Genomic DNA, 20,596 nt, shown 5'->3' with positions numbered 1-20,596 from the left:
ATATTTCTACTTCATACAATTCAACCATTACTTATTCAATTTTTATTTCCTAAAATCACAATAAATTATTGAAAATGGAACGACTGAGTTCAAATCGTTAACAACAATATTTAATCAATGGCTCGCACAATGAAAATACAAGGCAGTTTTGCACTTTTCATCTCTGATGATTTTTCGGACACCATCATTCCCCGCCATTACCTTCCTAATCATAGAATGATTCCAAAAATAACCATCTATCAAATAAGTCCACTATTTTCGGTCTTGGGAGCATCTAGGAGGGGAAGCCGCCTTTATAAGAATTTATAATATTTAACATCCGTAAAACAGTCTTAGTTACGGTCAATTTTATTTTCATGTTCGTTGTTTACTGTTTTGTTTTTTTTAATCATATTTCATTACGCAGTCTTTTCCAATTACCAAAACAACTTTTATAATTGAAAACAAACAAAACATTTTTTTTTTTTTTGGGTTTCGATTGAGAGCACCGAGTATTTTTTTTTTAATTTCTTTATTTTCCGGTGAGTGAAATTTTCGGCTGCGTGTTAGATATTTTAAAATTATTTGTCAAATAACAGAATACCAAAGAATTGAGATTACTAATGAGTTTAGCCTCCTGGAGAAAGTACTAATTTAGTTAGCTTTTTTAATGTTTATATCTTGTGTCTGAATGATAAGTCATCTCACTATATGACGTATATTCTTTCAGTTGTGCTGTAATGCCCTGATGATGCCTCAACAGACCAAAAATTTGGCAAGTTTAATAAATCAACCTACTTGAGATTGAAAGACATGTTTCGTGCCAAGAAAGAATTTCTTTTTCTTTTTTTTTAATAAACTTTACCACCATCAATGCGATGACGTTAAAAAAAAAAGATTGACAGAACTGTTGCGGGATGAAGATTAGCTGGCCTTTAGAAGTAAAGAACGACGATTCTCATGGCTTTACAGTTTTTATATTATTTTTTCTCTGAAGTCCGTTTTCACGCAGCTGTGGCGAGGTGAGGAATGGCTTTTGAAGAGGGATGGGTTTGAGTCGTATGTCTTTTTACCATGGGGACTCCTATTTCTTCTCCTCCTCTAGGCCCAGTACAAAAACGGTTTCTTCTTCAATTCAATTCGTAGATTATCCTCAGTAGCCAGAGAAGTTCCCCGGTGTTAGTAACGGCATGAATCACATGGGATCCACCAACTGTCGGAATGAAAATTCTGTATGAAGATAACTGCGTCCCAATGCGTGAAAATGCGAATTTCGTCATCGACATCATCTTCCACAAAGTGTTTATTTTTATTTATTTATTGATATTTACAAGTGCATTAAAAATATTTACAAATGAATTCGATGTTAGTAATACAATGTGGAGAACCTACCCATTGATAGAACTCCAATGACATTTCTGGAAAAGATCTCGAGGCCATCTACTTTTCAGAGGCTTAGAAGGATTATCAAGTAATGAAGGAGATGCAAGGTTAGAAGCATGAGTTTCATGGTTAGGAATGGTTTTCGGAAACATATAAGAACATTGAGATCCTGATGAACAACTTGATTTGTAACAATTAAAGAGCATAAAAGATTTTACAAAGGATTTTGGATTGTAAGGATTGGATACGTGAGGAATTTAGTGGTTTAGTGAAGCCCCAAAGCTCAACTCCAAGTCCAGATAGGCCTTATTATTGTCATATAAATGAGTCTTTTGTAATTAGTTGGGAGTTTACATCGTTTGTATTGTAAGTGTTGTAATATTCAGAATCGACGAACAGTCTCCTGTATTTTCATTTTGGTATGAGGATTCCTAGTCAATCATTTGTCCAGATGTAGTCCTAGCCACAAATTAAAAAAAAAAATTGAGTTTTCAGAAATTTTAGTATATTTAAACATTTTTTATACTCAAATCATCTAATCCACTCCAGTTATATATTTATATATACATAAACTAATGCCTAAGAATGCATATAAAAAATAATCCCTATAATAATAAACTTTAAATGCTACATTAAAATATGGTAATTTAAGCTATCATTTATCACCAATAAATAAAAAAAGTTTTGCTAAATAAATATTGCAACTATGCGTCCACTCTTTTTACTTTCATTTACCTACATATGGAATATATCGTGAGGGGAAGTATTGCGATCATGAAAAATTTTAAATTAAAAAAGAAAGACCAATAAAGCAGTCTTTTACTTCGTGTGTGTCTTTCATCGTCTCTTTTCTCTTTTTTATTTATTTTATTACTTTTTTTTTTTTGCATTTTGCTTTTGACAACGCTTAAGTTATCAGCTTTTCTCAAATACAAAAAGTTGTACGAAACTGAAATTACATATCTCCAGGCAGATATATGCCTGGAATGCTACAGCAACTTTCGATAAAATCGAAAGTGCCACTTGATAAAATCGATTTTCGCTTAAACAGCTCAAACGCTTTTGATTAAACTCGATACATCAATGTAAAACTAAATGACCTTTAATATCAGCTAGAATTTTGCTTCAGGGCTTAAGTTAAGTACCGAATTTTCAAAAATCGTTCTTTAAAGGTCGAGCATCTTTTCCGATTTGAATCATTCGAACACGATTTTGCTAAACTGTTGTATTACTTGCAGGAACAAAGTTGTTATTCTTTATTACCACCTCGGTAAACGCTAAAGTACGAAATTTGATAGCAACATAAAAATAAAAATTAAGTGTCTGAAATTTTCGACATCCTGGGTGGTAAGGTTATGCGCGCACAACACAAGATTTCTTTATTAATTAATTCAATTAGTTTTAAAAGTATTTCAACATTATGCAGCTTCAAGAATCAGTAGTCAGTATGCCTTTAAATACCAAACCAATATAATAGTCCTTCCTAATTGTGTGGAACAGAAAAATCAATTTTTTTTATGAATATATTGAAAAAACAAACTTGAAGACAAAAAAAAAGAGATAAAAACTGTTATCTGGTTATTATCGAAAGACTCCAGAAAGTAGTCTCAAACAACAGATAATAAATAAATATAATATTTCGAAATATACTTATATGTAGAAAATAAGTAAATATTCAGTATTTCGCCATTCTTCATGAATGAAAAAATAATATTTAGTCACTCGGATTTTGCCGATCAGCTGTGTAAATATAATCTTTCTCAGCTACGCTAATATTGCCTTCCATCAGAGTTTCCATTTCACGGGAGAATTTTCAATTTCAGGGAAATCTGATAATTCGGAGGGAAAAATAGTTTAAACAGGGAAAACTTTCCTTTTTTATTAAGCTCCTTATCTCAACACGTTATTATTAAATTATTATTTAATAATCTAAGCAAAATAGACCTAAAATAAGCAGTCGATGTATATGACAAGTGTTAATTTTTAAATTACTTTTCTAGACTGAAAAAGTATTATCGAGGTTTAACGCCTTAAGATACTTTGAATTTGACAAAATTTTGCTGTTTTTTTATGAAATTCCCTACGAAACCAAAACTAGTCATCGAAATCGGATGATAATGATGTCAGAGACGTTCTTGAAATATTAACTGCTTATTATTTTAATGCTATTTTAGAGATTAAAGGTTTTGTTCTGAAATATTCCCAAAAATATATGATTACTTACAACAAAAGAATACTTTTTTACTCACCCTTACAGCACAACAGCCTTCAGATAATGTTAGTAGTATCCAACGCAGAACTGAAATTATAAAGAAAATTTAGTATTATTAGTTATATTATTTGTAACACTTATTACATACCATGTTAATAGTTTCAATTTCTGGAATTTTTGAAGGAGTTTAATTTAATATGGAGTAAGGACCTCTGATCTCCCCCGGACTTGGGTTCAAGTCGTTGATTGATCCTCGAGCCTCTATAAATTGTTATCCTTAATCGGGAGGATAACATAGCAGCTAAGCTACATCTTGACCAAATCGCTTCCTTTGATAACCGTTGGACTAGGACAATTAGTCCCAACCCATGGGTGCAGACCACTAAGCAGGCAATTCGACCATATGCAGTACGCCCCGAACAGGGGAATAGGCAATCTCTATCAGAAAACAATTGGAAATTAGGTTGCTTAAAAAATGTATTTTGAGATAGTTTATTTATGTAGTTGTCTGTTTCCTCCCCCCCTCCACCGGGCTGTCTGTGGCACAGGTAGTTAAGGCGTAGGTCTTTGAAACCTGGGAACTGCAGCGCCGCCGGTTCGAGTCTGGTCTGGGGGATCGACTTTTGTTCCTGTGGCGGTCCCACGAAATGAAAACTTGTTCCCCACCATGGTGTTACACTGGTGGTACCCACCCCATCCACCGCCGTATGTCACAAAGGGCCAGAAAGGGAGTAATTAAAATTTCTCAGCTAACTCACAGATATCAGGAAAGATAATTAATACAAGAGTTCCAAATCAATTGTCACAAAACAATGTGTTGCCAGTATCCTTGAATCAAAATCACAACCAATCTAAGTTTATACTTCTGGGTACCTTAGATTTCCTCTACTATCCCTATCAAAAAATTAAACCTAAAACTTGTGTTATTAGTTACACTTCCCCTGCACCTCTTTAATTATTGATCTCACATGTGAGATAAAATTATAGTAGGACTCAAAAAGGGCACTATTTTGATTGTTACAAGGGTTATTTCACAACGGAAAAGGGAATGAAACCAAAATTATGTATAATTGGCGTTGTGGTTGATTAGTTATTACAATCTATATTTGCTTGAAAAAAAAATTATTTTTTATTAAATTAATCATTTTATTACTTCTCGGGGAGGAGGGACAGCTGCCCCTCCCATCCACCACTGGGTATGCCCATGGGTTGTTATTAGACGATTCTAAACCAAATCCCTTAACCATTTGGAATCGATTAATCAACGCTTCGCCAATTGTGACTTCATCGGAACTAAATACTAAATAATACTTTCGAGTTATGATCAAAAAGTATGCATCTGTATTAGACTCAGCTTGCTTTACTAATAAATTTGGTAGTAAATACAATTAAGACAGAGTTGGTACTGTTTTATGAGGAATCTAAAGCCCTCATAAAATAGTAAACTTTGACTGTCACGACATAAATTGTTAAAATATCGACAAAACTGAAAGGTGACCTATGAGGTCGTTAAAAGTTGAGCGTGTGCCAGCACATGCCCCTGCATACTGCCCACTCGGCTAACGGGACGGGGCTCATAGGAAGGTGACAACAGTCAGGCCTTTATATCTCAAATAAAACTTTAGCTTTCGAACCACTTGAGCAGCAATCAAATATATAATAATAAACCATGTTTAATCGATAAAAGTAACAAATTGTTGAGTGTACCTCAGTAGTATTTCAGAATACGACGAGAACCATCCAAAAATTTGTCGTCACGTCCCTGGTAACTTTTCATTTTTGAACAAGGTTGTTCACAACGTAAGCTTTGTCGAAAGAAAAATAAATAAAAAAGAGTGAAAGACTGTTTTTTTTTCCCCCTAGCTCCTATTACTCAAGAAATAATATCATACAAAAAATATATCTCGGATTTCAGTCGAATATTTTAGACATTTACCCTTCAAACGTCAAAGCACCACAGAATTCACATTCCTTTTTTAAATCGGGTTTGTCTAAATATTCAAGTTCTAATATTTTTATTGTTTATTATGCTGTGCTTCCTTTTCTTTCCTAACTGTATGTTTTAAGTTTACAAATCGCTGTTTGTCCACAAAGTTTTCTAACTGTTAAGGCTAAAGTTTTCTATTCTATCTTTACCTCGCTTTTTTTCTAACTGTTCAGTATGTCAGTTTTCAACTGTTTTCTTCTTTAAAAATTTCTGTCTTTCATACACCTTCTTCATTTGTTTGTTTTCGTCATTTATTTATTGTTTATTTTTTATCACATAATATGGCTTCTTTTTAAATTACGATAAACTATTTCTTAATATTTTACTGTTGTTCTCGTCTCCTACGCTTACAAACTCTTGATTAACCCTAGTAGGAATAGCTAAGCTCCACGAACCTAAGATCTAGCGGGCAAGTTGCGATTAAATAAATTTCCCAGTTGTTAACACTATCTTATTTGACCTGATGATTATCCATGTGAACCCTCCCCTAACGGGTGTTCCCTGTGCCCCTTCCAAGAGTACGGACACATTAAACAAGGACCGTTTTCAACTGCACCAGCCTTTTTAATAGCTGTGATGTTTTCTTTATCTCTGTTTCGATAAGAGTCTTAATTAAGGACGTGGACACAAGAATGATGGGAAAGTCTTTAATTGTTAACTACAATTGTATTCCTATGTAGCGGGCGGGTAGAACCAATCCGCTAGATGGAATTTGGTGTAGATGTTGCTGCGGTTTCGATAAGATTACATTAACTTGATTATCGATCAAATTTAAACATTTTTATTAAATAAAAAAAATAAACATATATCTTCTGAAATATATTTGGTTCTAGGGAAGTACTGTTGTATTGACCAATTAGTGTGTAAGAAGATGATTAGGCCAAGATCACACTCAACTACCAGGTTTTCCTCCTAACTAAAGATACTCACATTATAGAGGCTGGAGGGGTCCCGAACACACAGGGTTGACTCTCGTTATTATAGAACATAAAATTATCTGCCACCACCAGATTTGAACCCAGACCGACAAGTAGTAGTAAAGCGCCTTATTGATTGAGTAATATTACAAATCATAACCTCTATTAGATAACCTCGGTCGTGGTGAGGTCCAGTACTCCCTGAGGAAGGACTGCTTCTTAAGGAACTATTTCATAAACGGGAAAGAGGTTTACAAGCAGGCTCAGCCACCAGATTTGATAATTGAGGAACGAATAAAAATACAGCTTCAAATAAACATATTTAGTATAAAACTATAAGTCAAAAATTATTTTTTGAACATACCGATACATAAATTTATTCATTAATTAATGAAATTTTTATTACTAAAATTATTTATACCGAATAACATTGAAAATTTGTAATTTTTTTAAAACAAAATGAATCCCTTGATTTTAAATCTGATATTTTCTCTAGAAATTTTACAGCATTGACCAGAACTCCTTGACATTTCAAACTACTTTCACAAATGAAAGGATTGTTGAAGGGTAACCTGTACATAGATTACTCCAATATTACTAACTGTAAAAGAATTAATCTAGTAATAGGAACTATTTTTCTGCAGAATATTGATAAAAATATTAAGTTAAATATTACAATTTATTTATTTATATTGAAAAATAAACGAATTAAACGAGTCTTTTTTTTTCAGTTCAATATAAAACAAAATGCAGCGACGACACAATGGAGGTAGAACTTCGGCGCACCGATGACATCAACGCTATTTACCTCGAAGGACTCAAGCATTATCCAGGTAAATAACCTTCAATTTTTTTTTCTATTTGTATTAACTCCAAGGCATATATTTTTTCAATGGCGGTGATATGATGTCACTAACTTTTTGTATTACTTAAAAAACTTAAGTATCTATCTCACCATTGAATATCATAATTGATAATAATACATAATAATTAAAACAAAAAAAAATTAATCAATAAGCATTTTTTAAAACTGAATACATAATATATTTTTAATTTTTAATACAATATTGCACATATAATATACTGAACAATATGTCGCCACAGAATGAATGACGTCAAGGCTTCTAAAACACTTTGTTAGGGAGTAAAAGGGTGCTACAGAATCCAAAAATTTTTAAGCATTCTATTGGATATCACAACTTACCGAAGAGTTTATGGAGTTCAAAAATTTATCCATGTAAATAACGGTTATAATCTTTTTGGAGTAAATCAACCTCCATGTGTTAAATCTGTACTGATAAGTATGAAGGGTTTAAGTCCACATCCTTGATTTTTCAGGAGACAAAAAATAAAGTTAAAAATATTCTGTATAAAAACTTATCCGTTCAGTACAGTTTTAACCAGGATATTATCATAATATACAATTTATTACACAACTAATTAAAAACTTTATATCAATCGATAGACGACTTTTTTCCGAGTCTGACTATGTACTTAACTAAACATATTTGATAACAATTTTGGCCATTTCTCCAACTTCCTATGCTTTGGGTTTTCAAATTATTTGGCGAAGGAGACACCACTAATATTCACCACGACGTTCTTGTTTGGATGGGGCGCATTGGTGCTAATGATGAATAATTTTTTATATATTATTCATTATATTACCTGTGAAATAATGTATTATAAATTGAAAACATGATTATGTATTAAGTTTTATAAAATGTATCTTAAAGTTCATTACAAAAGACTGATCTACATGACTGTAATAAGGCCAATCTGGACATGTGGAGTTGAGCTTTGGGGCTCCACTAAACCTTAGAATTCTTCTCATATCTAATCCTTACAATCCAAAATCCTTCGTAAAATCCTCCATGTTCCTTACTTTGTCACAAATAAAATCATACATAAAGACCTTAAAATATTCCCTATGTAACCGTTCTAGCCCGAACCAGATATCACTCTTTCCATTATAAACTCCCTAACCACTCAAACCCCCTAGTTTCTAACCTTGTATTCTCTTCCATTCCTGACAATCCTCCGAGACGCCTGAAAAGAAGATGGCCACGAGACCAGCTAATGTAAAATGTCATTAGAGTGCTACCAGTGGGTAGTTGCTCTACATGCCTGTAACACTCCATTTTAACTAAGATCAGATTTACTAAATGCATTATGGAATATACAGATATTTAAAAAAAAATCTTAAAGTTAAAGAAAGTTGGTGACAATCAAATAAAGATGGATGTTTTTATATACCACAAACAATGTTCAGTTGGCCACAACAAACAAATCACCGAGTTGGTGGTTAAAGTGAATAAGTGCTCTATTTGTTATCGTCACTTGGTTAGTCTACCCTTAATCCAACGAAATTTAATCAAGATATGCAAAATTCGTTTCACTGCTCGATTACCAAAGTCGGGTTCTTGAGCGTTACAGTGCTTAGTGATTAATTAGCAATAGCTCAAATTAATTTTTTTAAATTTAATTGAATGTATTATTATTGTTATTATCAATTATGCTATTCAATGATGAGATAGATACGTTTTTGCACTCGGCGTGAAATCAGTTCAATAGATAGGAAGTTGAACAGTATCATATTAGTCAATAACAGGACTTTCTTTAGTTCTGCTACTGTTTGTTATTCAAGGAATTCTGTTTTATCGCTAGACATATAATTCTACTTAACGAGCTATTAATAGTCAGCCTGCAGTACCGCAACGCCAACCAAGCTCCTAATAGCAGACTTCAAGGTTCTATTAGAAATAGATTGAATTGATTAAAACCGTTAAAGTTGCCACCGATGATGATTACAATCCACGTCGTCTCCATGCCAAATGGAACAATCTTGAGTGTGAAATCGTGTGTTGATTTCTTCGAGTAACGCGGTTCTAACAGAATTACAACTCTTAAACTCCATAACCCACTTTTCAAGCAGTATTATTATAAAAATAATAAAAAGTTGTAGCAACCTCATCGACGTCATCCATTCTGAGGCGATTATGATGAAACCTGGTTCTCAATTACCGATTTAAAAAATGGAGGGCTAAACAAAATTCATCGGCCCTCCTTCTGTCAAATAATTGAGAAAAAGCAAACTGTATTATATAAATTATATTATTAAAGTATTAATATGAACAAAAAAAAATTTTTTTTTACTATTCAATAGGCTAAAAATATGAATATTAATTGATAGGGGATACAAATTTTAAATATATTTCTAATTTCTATCATGCTTAAAATTTCCACTATTTTTAAATGTTTTCCTTTCAGGAAGGGGAAAGGGTAAAAAAATGTTGGATTAAATTATTTAATGTTCTTACTATTGTAAAAACACTATTTTATGCTATTAATTCACAATTGTTATTAGAGTTCTATCCATGCGTAGATTCTCCACATGTCTGTATCATGCCATTTTATAAATAACATTTTTATGTAGTGACGGTAGCAGCATTCTAGCGCGCCAGTCTACCAACTCAAAGGTTGTGAGTTCGAGCCCAGCCCCTAACTGGGATTTTTCAAGCACATAATTACATGATACTTACAGCCTCCCCATGGGCATTTTTGAAGCCCGTTAGCCAATAGGTGGCACTCACGAAAATAGGTGTGGGAGTGACGAACCCACTCTATGAAAACCTCGTCAAGAAATGCGCGATGTATTTCCGTAGTACATCGCACGAGGGCTTGGACCTCCACGGTGTGTCGTGTTAGAAGAAGAATATACTTTTACTCAGTTGTAAATAATTTATTTATTTTTTTAATTTCTCAATATTTATAGTAATTAATTTTATACATTGAACTTTTTTAGTTATTTATTGGTCCTACAAGAACCTGGGCCTCCCTTATAATCTTTCTCTACTCTCTCCTGTCCAGGACAAGCAAGCATCCACCATCATCTATTGCCCATCTTTTTCAAAATTTCCTCCACTTCTTTCAGCTGCCTCAAGCGAGGTCTTCCTCTACCACGACTTCCAAGTGTCGAGCTTCGATTAAGCATTTGGGGATAATTCTCTGGACTTATAAGGGACTGCAAATATTATAAAATAGGTTTTCACAATTTTTTTTTTCATTTCATCGAACAAAGGTGTAACACCTTCTGACTGTAAATATAGTTTTAGTATAATATTAAATAATATTTCTTATTTATGTTTGGAATTTAAGTGTTTCAAACAACTCTGGGTACAGATCTATAACGGTAGAAAGCCCAGGAAAACATATTAATACACTTCTACATCACTTACTATTATGATAGAATGGAAAATGTAAGCCTGTGACTTAAATCGTATTATTTTACTAAGAACTGTCATGCCATTGAAACACAGCAGATTTAAATTATATAATAAGGAAGAAAGAAAGCTGACTATGGACCAGTAACTGACTCATTGTTTTCTTGGCCTCCTTTTTCCCTTTAAGTACATGCAACAGCTGTTATGATTATTAGTAATTTAGTATCCATTTTTGCTCTAAAACACTTTTTAATTCAAGCGGATGTGAATTCAAAACAAACCATGGTCCTCTATTTGTCGATGAAAAATGGAATTCAGTGGGGGTTCTTCAAATCATCCCAACTCCAAGCACACCAGTTAGTCTATATTTGGTGTCGTTGGATTGAATTGGAATTATCGATTCCAATCCAAATTAAAATGGAACATAAGCTACAACTTGAATGATTTGAGGTCAAATGAATTACATTTTATATGAAAACAGCAAACCTATTTAAATAAAATAAAAGGAGCTTTGGACATACTATACGGTGACAGTAGTCTTACATTTTTCTAGCAGTATTTAGTTAAATCTAGAGAAGAACAGTTAAAAAACATTTGGAAAAAACAATAGTCATGCCAGAATCAAGAATAAACCAAAACTGGAACTTTTTCATACATCCAGGTGATCCAAGGTTTTGATGGATATTGTAACAAAACTGTCTATCTGTTTACGACTTTACTAGGAATCTCATTTCCATGAAGAAAAAAAAAACAGATTTGAACCTGGAGAAAACTTTTTAAAAATGTCACCTTTTTATAAAAATCACCCATATACATATAAAAACTGCACATTTTGTGTTAGTGATTTATAGCTCTGCCATGTTTGTATTTTGAAGTTATATCATTAGAAAATTTATGATTGAAGCTTCAATAATTTTCGCAATGACTTAAAAATTTGGAAGAGAGTGGAATAAATAAATAATAATTTAAAGGTTAAATAAATAAAGAAAGAGAGTGATAAAGAAGAATAGGATAGGTTGATTAAAACCATCTTAAGACTAAAATCCTCGCTAGTACATACTTATTAACTACCTAACCCAACAATCTTGGTTACATGAGAACAACTTTGGGGGTAACATTAACAAATTATTGAGATAATTAAATTAATGATAAAATTTAATAAATTTTAGAAATAATTTATAGATTTATAGGAAGATGGTCAGGGTTGTGGTCAAAGGAGAAACAAAAATAGTTTACAACTATTTATATAACTGTTTCTACTTTGACCGCAACCCTGACCATCTTCCTATACATCAATTTTTACGGTCAACTATATATACATATATATAATTTATAGTTTATTTATTAATAATAGCAGCAGAACTATAGTTTTTAAATTAGGCATAAGATAATTCTCCTACAAGATTAATTATTAACTATTTAGGGATTGACTTTATACGAAACCTACAGGATGTTAAAATTTAATTCATTCAGTAACTACCCCACACACTGAGCAATTGTATCTTACAAGGCCATGGACAAATTCTAAAAAACCAAATATTTAAATCTGGACACTCACATAAACTAACTTCTAGAAATTAAACTACCTTCTGACCTCAATTGTTTTAGGAATAATGTAAAACTTGTTCATTGAAAGAATACAATTGTAAAAAAAAATAAGGTGCATATTTTGATTAACAAATAACATGAAATCACATTAATGCATGTTATGCTTAATTACTGATATTTGATTAGATACAATCTAATCTTCATAACAAATCATGATAAATATGCTGTATCAAAATCTTTCAATTTTTATTTATATATTTTAGATCCAGCCTGTAAGCCTATACTATTTGGACATCAGGCAGTGTTCAGGTTGTCTTTAAATGACGTATTCAAATGTGGTATAACTAGAGTCATCAATCAAGCAAATGTGAGTAGATTCATTACTTATAAATTATATATAACTTTGTACTCATGCACTTATTTCATAAAATCAAATCATTATCAAATAATCATATTTATTTTGAAATATGAGTAATTATATATACCTACCCAATTGCAATGATTAGAAAGCTTGGGGTTAACAATTTACATATTACATAAAGTAATAACTAATACTGAAGCATAATTGTACAAATATTTCATCAGCTGAAATGCTCATTAATCATTGAAAGTAAAATCTATTTTAAAATTAATTCACACTATGCTAAAACAAAATTCTTCTTTTTATCAATGGAGTTGAAAACAATTTAATAAATTATGCTTTTTGTTAATCAGACATTATAAAACATATTTATAGAATAAAATATAAAAATGTAGTCTAGTTTACTATTATAGATAATCCCCAATTTATAGGAAATAGATTTTACTATATATATAAAATAATTTAATATTTAGAATAATGTTTGCTTTTTTTGTTAGTATTAATTATTGAGACTAAAATTATCCTATCATAATAAAAAAAATTCCAAACTTCATGATTAATTACTTCATATAGTTCTTAATAGATTGATATAAATATATATTAGTTGTTTTTAATAAAGTATGAATTTCAGGGCTTAAGGACATTTTACCACAGAATTATAATCGAAACTGATAACAGAGATGCTCCAAAAGAAGCAATTCAAGTGAAATGTTTGCAAGCTGGAAATCATACCATCTTTAAAAGAAATGTGTTACCTGCTGGATTTCAGGAGCCCATGTAATAATCTCATATATAATAAATCATAACTATATTACCTAAATTTATGAAAATAAATACTCAACTTTAATTTTTTATTTTATTTGAATATCAAATGAAAAAAAGGTAAATAATTTCCCTAATTTAACATTTTCAGAGATCTGGATATAACTACGTCACTAACAGGGCGTGCCCCTCAACCAAAACTCCAGGTAGGAGTAAGGCAGGCAGGGAAATTGGTTACCGGTGAATTAAATGTCAATCCTGGTACACCACTTCAAATGGAAATATATTTAGACAAAAAGTCAGCACCAGTGTATGGTCTACTCGTTAGCTACATGCAAGTTAGCGATACAAAAACACAAGAAGAAACAATAATTTTCAATGGGTAAAAAATATTTATATGAAGAACTCATTATTTAAATGTAATGCAGTTATGTTTTTAATTTTTTATGTTCTTTAAACTTTTATGACCAGTATTTATTTTACTTTAAAAATTAAACCTGATTTACTGACAAATTTGTGCAAATTTTTTTCAATGAATTGATATTAAAAACATGAAAAGTGAATAAAATTAAACATTCATATCTCTGAGGCAATACAACAGATTGAAGTTGAAACAAATTTTGAAGAAAAATCGTTTTTCATCCTCTTTAATTAAAAAAAAAAAAATACGAAATTTATCGAATTGATGTTTTACAATTTTTGTGTTGCTGTGAATCATATTCAACAGCTCATACAAATATCAATTCATTGATTCAATTGGAATATTAAGTTTCCTTAAATTATTTAAGGTCTCAAATGTAATTATGCGCTGAATATAACATAATTTTTTCATTAACATCTTTTATTAATTTAATGTACTATTATCATAAAATCAAGTGATATTATTAATTAATAAAGGAATTGAAAAGCAGCAAAATAGTAGTTCATTTGCTACACTCAGTAGGTAAAGCTTTTTCAATCTTTCAGTTTTGGGTGATTGTGATTCATATAATGATCATAAATAAAAATCTATTGATTTATACTCTCAACGGTGACTCAATCTTAATTTTATCTCATTTTTTACTTGAATATTTCCTTGATTTTTTAATATTTTTTTGTCAACTCTGCGATGGAGTAGGATGGCATACTACTTGAAAACATTATAAAGGAGTTTCTAACTAGAATACTGAAAAAAAATTTCTGGAAAAAGCCTGGAACATGGTTAAGAGTTTCTACGTGAATAATCGAAGCTACCATTTGGTCATTAAAAACTTCTGAAATAGTTACAAATCTCCTTAGATTATAGACTTCTATATCATGTCCATTGATTGGTTTCATTTATGTCAATTATAAAATCTTTGATAAACACTAAATAGAAAAAATAGTATTAGTTGTTATAAACTCATAACTCACATTAAAACTCCAAGTTAACAGTATTGGCATTGGTGAGTTATTATTCTGGGAGCAAGGTAGACCAGTGGTTATAACACACATTACTTTGCTTTACGGATCTGGTTCCAAACTGTGGCTTGACCCACAAGCTTGTCTCATGATAGGAAATTAGCAGGCTTGGTCAAGGTAGAAACCATAGATTTTAATCAACCTTAAGAGTTATAACCTGAGATTAGTTAGGAAAATAATCAAGCAGCTTATTTAAAGCTGCTTAGAGTACAGTGATGACCACACCCTCTGCCATGAATACCAAAAAGTTGTAAATTAGTGTTTGCTCTCAAGGACTTTCATGTACTTATTTAACTTAAATTATATATTTTCCATAGTTTAACTAATGCTATTAAAATAGTTTCTAATAAATTTATTTTAAATTATGAATTTTTGCAATATATTAATGTTTAGGTGCTCAGTTGACCCATACTTGTTCGAGAATTTCAATACAGTAGATGGTGATTTCTTGTCAGCGAAGTTTAGAGCATTTAAATTTCCTGATTCAACCTATGTGCAATTTAAAGGAACAGTCAATGTATGTCTAGATAAATGCAGAGGGGTAAGAATACATTTTATTATGTTATTTTGTTAAATGAACACTAATACTTATGATACTTTCCATATATTTGTTCTTCTGTTTTTTTTTAAATTTTAATATCAATTAATATTATTCCTAACATAAGGTAAATTTTTATTCTAGCAATTATTGAAAAAATAACTTTTAACTAATCAACAAAATGTTAAAATTGGTAGAAAAACACCTGAAGTCTTAATATATAACCATAATTTTATTCATTAGTCATTAATATAACTATTTTCAAACTGCCACATTCTGTTTTATTGAGAAGGTTTTTGCTTTTAATATCAGGTTGGGTTTTTTAAACAAGACCCATTTGAAATATGAAAAGTTAAAACTTATTGAATAATAAATTTATTCTTATACAGTTTAAGTTTCTACCCACCTTCTAGATCACATTCAGAATGAATAATAGATGAAGTAGGCAACTTCTTATTTCATTTCACCTTAAATAACAAATACCATAATTTAAAATATGTTAATCAGATAAAATTCATTATAATTAATGCAAATAAATATACCAGCTTTGCATTTTATTGGTGAAAGATAGCTCCAGTTTACAAATATTAATTACACAAGAAAATTATTCAATTATTCCCGTAATGGATACCGTCCCTAATTAGTCTACAAATCACAAGTGTTATGTGGAATAGGCGGGAATATCTGTTTTTTACTAAATTAAAAAATATGATTTTTTTTTTTTTAAACATCATGAAATAACAAATACTAATTATAAATGTTTAAAAAAAAAATTAATTTTCAGTTAAAGAATAAATTTAGTTCTTGATCCAATTTGCTTTTATTAGATTTACAGGATTACTGTATAGTTCCTAGAAAATAATCCGAAACTGTCCAAAGCCGCTTTTAACTAATTAAGGCTAAAATTTAAACATCAATATTTAATGTTTTATTATAATACCTGAAATTTTGTTGGTTAGAATTTGATTTTCTTGCACGTAAACTATACGCATTTTGGCTTACTGAAGTCCCCCCCCCCTCAATGAATTGGCCAATTCTACACCTAATAATTTACTGTATATTATATTTTCAATCACTATATGCTATTTATTAAAATATATGAACTCTATATTTAATAAATCACTATAAGCTATATATTTATTTTACTATTTAGCTTTAGGAATTGGATCGTTCAGACATGCCTCTATTATTTCTGTTTGAATAAGTTCGCTTTGACATTTTTCTTCCTCAAACCTATTTACAATATGGTATAAAGTTTTCAAATAATTCGAAAAACTAAACATGGGTAGGAAGTCCATCACGCCATACCTTCGCTAAAACTAATCCAATTTAGATAACTTTTTTTTTGTTTTGTTGATAATATAATTACTTTCCAACTCATTGAATGAGTTATAATCTGACTGAAGGCCTGAGTTAAAACCTGTAGAATGGTAAAAACCTCTGAAATATGAAGATCTGTTGACAACTGAATACCAAAAATTTGACTTGATTGCAATACCTTTCTTAAGCAGCTTATCTGCTTTTAGTAGCCATGTGAGGAAATTAAAATATTTTTTATTCATTAATAATATAAATATAAATAAATAAATTCTTTATTTATTCAGGGTTATATTCCTTTAGAATATTATGACAAAAATAGTCTATGGGCTTTAGAGCCTGAGAATAAAAATTTAAAGAAAAAAAATAAACTTATGATATTAAAAACTTGCTAAAAAATATAGATAGGAAATCATGAAATAGACAGGATCTGAAGGTGGAAAGTGTACTGAAACAAAAAATGGAATTCCATCGAGGAGAGGATCTTCCGTGAGGAATTGAATATAAGTCTGAACACCAGTATCGTGTATTCCGTGTTTGAACAGAGAATTTGAATTTAAGGAGTTCTGAGATATATGATGGATGGCAGGATTAGATAACTTACTAGAGAAAGAATACCAGGAACGGTTGGAAAGATAAAGCCACTTTAAATCCTCATAAGACCAGGAGATGGAGGTGTCCCTAGAAATCTCGAAGAAGAATCATACAAAGCAATTTATTAATCATTTTTGTCTCAAGATCTCCAATGGCAATAATATATACCATAAAACTGTAATCATAGTAGGGAGATATTAAGGAAGTAACTCAGAGTCTTCATGTTTCAAATAGAAATTGGTGTTGAAGTTAATTTAATCGCTTTCAAGTGGAAAATGTATAATAGGAAATATTGGAAACATGCTTTTTCCAGGAAATGGTTTAGTTAAAGGTGATTCAAAGGTTTTTGATGGTTGAATAAAATTTTATGGGATTATTATTTAGAACAGGGTTGGAATAGAAGGGATAATTTTAAGGAGGTGGTCGGAACCTGTTGCCTTTGTTTTCTCCATCCAACTTTATCTAGTCAGGTAGTGGTGGCTTATGCAGTTCAAGTCTTTTTGGAGTCATCAAAATAATTATTTTTGGCTAACATCAATGTTTAAATTATTCATTCAATTCAATTGTTTAAATTAATTCACTAGAATTTTACATTGGTAAGTTTCTAAAATTAAATAATATGTTGTTACAGATTGAATGCAGTAATGGACAAATTGGCTATGGAAGGAGAAAAAGAGAAGTTCCATCAATGCCACCAGATCCTAATAAAGTATTTGAAGTATCCATTACTTCATTCATAAAGGTGGACTACAAAGAAGGAGAAATTGCTAACAAAGGTTGTCAATTTCATATATAATACTTGTTTTACCTTAATATAACATAATTTAGAAAGTAGTCATAAATTAGATCAATATCAATTAATTATTTTTTATCTTAGTTTATTAATTTTCAATTATATCATTAATATTCAAAGTCAGTACACTTTAATGTATTGTATTATGGTTTAAACTGACCCATTATTGTGTATGCTTCATTATCCTTAATTTATGATGATTACAATATGCATTTATGATATGTATGTCATAAGACCAAATTTATTTATTTATTTAAAAAGTGTAGGCAGATAAAATACCTCCAATTTAAGTAGGTTTCTGTAATAATGGAACAAAGTAGTCCATTGGGGATGTTTAGACTTATAATATCCAAATTCGGTCCTAGTTGCAAAACTATTTTATTTTTTAATTGGAGAAGATGGTTGGAGGGTGGAGTCAGCAAAAACCTTTTTGCTGACCTCACTCCCCTCTACCCCGACCATCTTCTCTAATTATTAATCTATGGTCAACTATCTACACCCCATTATAATTTATTTTTTGTTTAATCAGACTAGAATTAACTCTTGGGTCACTATAAAATAGGATCCTGTTATTTCAATGGGTACAGGAAAAAACAGTTGAGGGTGATGCTGACCACCTCACCTTCTGGTTCAAAATTGAGATACCACTTAATGATCATTTAAAAAATAAATGAATATTATTCTGCCCTCATATAGAGAAATCTTTATTGTTTGGCTACTATTATCTATGATGGCATTGTTTTCAAAGTTTTAGTTAATATTTAGTTTTAGTTTCTTGTTAATATGTACAAGGTTATTCATTTTAAATCTTTTTAAAGTTAAACTGGACATCGGAGATGAACTTGCCCCAGAAGAAAAAAATGTAACCACCAATAGTGTCGCTGATACAAAGCAGGAATTAAAACTCGATGGAGAAGAAATTAGGGAAGGTTTTGTTTATACTGTAATAGAAGAAACAAATAGCTGCTTCCAACAAACAGCCAATGTATTAATGATAATTCTGACTTTTGTTTTATGTGTTTATCATTGATAAAGTGATTTTTTGATATTCAATGACAAAAACAATACTTGAGAAAAGAAAGTAATATCTTGCCATTGCTCTATTTGCTAAATTTTGGAAGTTGAAAGTATGGTTCCTACATATTTCCTTGATAAACATAATCAGATTGAATCTATTTTACAATATCAGTACATTTATTTATACATTAATTATATATAAGAATATAAAACATAACTGATGTCCAACTAATCATCATACAATTTCTGTTGTATAAATTGGAGAGATAGGCATATAACTTTTAACATTATTTAACTGCTTGTATCTTAACAAATGCAGTAGTATATATATATATAAGATAATTTCTGTAACTAAAAATTAATCATTTAATTAAAAGATTGATCTTGTCACCACATGTTTGTGGTTAGTTTAATACAGTAAGTATAATTTTTGTTTTTATTACTTCATTTAAATTTAAGAAATAAAAAATCATTTGAAATGGTTTTCACATTAAAAAAAAGTGAACCTACCCATAAGTTTAAATTTTCTAACTTATGAGACTAAAGTAAGAAATATAAAATGGCAGCATGTATTGCATTTCTTTTTTATTTTAATTGATTAGTTATTTGTATAGCTATTACAAAGATAATGGCTAATTCCTTCGAAATGCAACTCCTAATTTTAGTTCATATAGTGCTGGATCTCTTCCGAATGAAAATTGGGCTTTGCATACGAAGGCTTGTGATAGCACTAAATGTACCATAGATGTGTATTTTACAAATGAGTTATGTAGTTTAAAAATGTAAATAAAAAATACACTAGGCGTGTAGTTGCTCATGAATGTTTTACAAGTTATTACGATTTCAATACTTTTTTTCTATTTTTCTTTTGATCTTTTCACAAATTTTTAAAACTTTGATGTAGTTCATTTTGTTCCTAATCTTCGCAGAAATTATAGAATAAATGTTTGTGCTTTTGTATTATTGTTTACGTATGTTAGTTATCAATGAATCTTAAAATTGTAAATATTTAATTCAATACTTCTATATAATATACTTTTAATTAATTCATATTATTATAAAGCATATACCTTTAAAAAATTAACTTCAATAAAGAATTGTAATTTTTATATTAGTGGAAAAACTTAATTTTTTTAGGCAAATTATGATTTTTTAAAAATTTTAACTAGTCCAGAATATTGAGAAGAATCTAAAATGCTTTTCTAACTTCTTATTTCTTTTGTAATATAAATAAACTTCTAACACTTGTATCAATGCTTATTTTTCAAACCTTGTTGTTATTTCTATCCTTTTATTTTTTCTTACAGTATTACCCTGCTGAACCGGCACCTCAGATTAGCCAGTGGTAAAAAGAGAGTACTTAGAAGACACTAATTCTGAAACAATCTTACTTAGGGATTACTATTAAAAACTGAAAAATCTGTTGTACAAACTAAAATCATATAAAAAAAGAAATTTTTGTTTTAAATTATATTAAAATGGTTTGATGAACTTCATCATATCAGACCTTCAAACAAATAAAACA

The 20,596-nt window shown here is 30.3% G+C and overlaps 1 protein-coding gene and 1 long non-coding RNA gene across 2 annotated transcripts in view; one reads left to right on the top strand and one right to left on the bottom strand.

Annotated features, from left to right (window-relative positions):
* LOC106687651 (uncharacterized) overlaps positions 1-15,968 on the bottom strand; it is a 197,265-nt gene extending 181,297 nt beyond the window's left edge. The window contains exons 1-3 of the long non-coding RNA XR_001344200.2: positions 15,893-15,968; positions 15,757-15,817; positions 3,612-3,661 (exon numbers count right to left, since the gene is read on the bottom strand). This is a non-coding gene — a long non-coding RNA (uncharacterized lncRNA). The remainder of the gene's footprint in view (positions 1-3,611; positions 3,662-15,756; positions 15,818-15,892) is intronic.
* Positions 7,210-20,256, top strand: qsm (Zona pelucida superfamily protein qsm; the record flags this gene model as incomplete). The annotated part of the gene is given in 7 exon segments (XM_067052954.1): positions 7,210-7,311; positions 12,513-12,616; positions 13,242-13,387; positions 13,524-13,754; positions 15,206-15,353; positions 17,893-18,037; positions 18,873-20,256. Coding segments are annotated over 7 exon segments (1,088 nt in total), but the record flags the coding sequence as incomplete, so codon positions are not given.
* Between the last annotated feature and the right edge of the window lie 340 nt (positions 20,257-20,596).

This window comes from Halyomorpha halys, unplaced genomic scaffold (genome assembly GCF_000696795.3).
Source record: "Halyomorpha halys isolate HHAL.00 unplaced genomic scaffold, Hhal_1.1 Scaffold992.1, whole genome shotgun sequence".
In the NCBI taxonomy this organism is placed as follows: Eukaryota; Metazoa; Arthropoda; class Insecta; order Hemiptera; family Pentatomidae; genus Halyomorpha; species Halyomorpha halys.
This window is presented reverse-complemented; position numbering and strand designations above follow the sequence as displayed.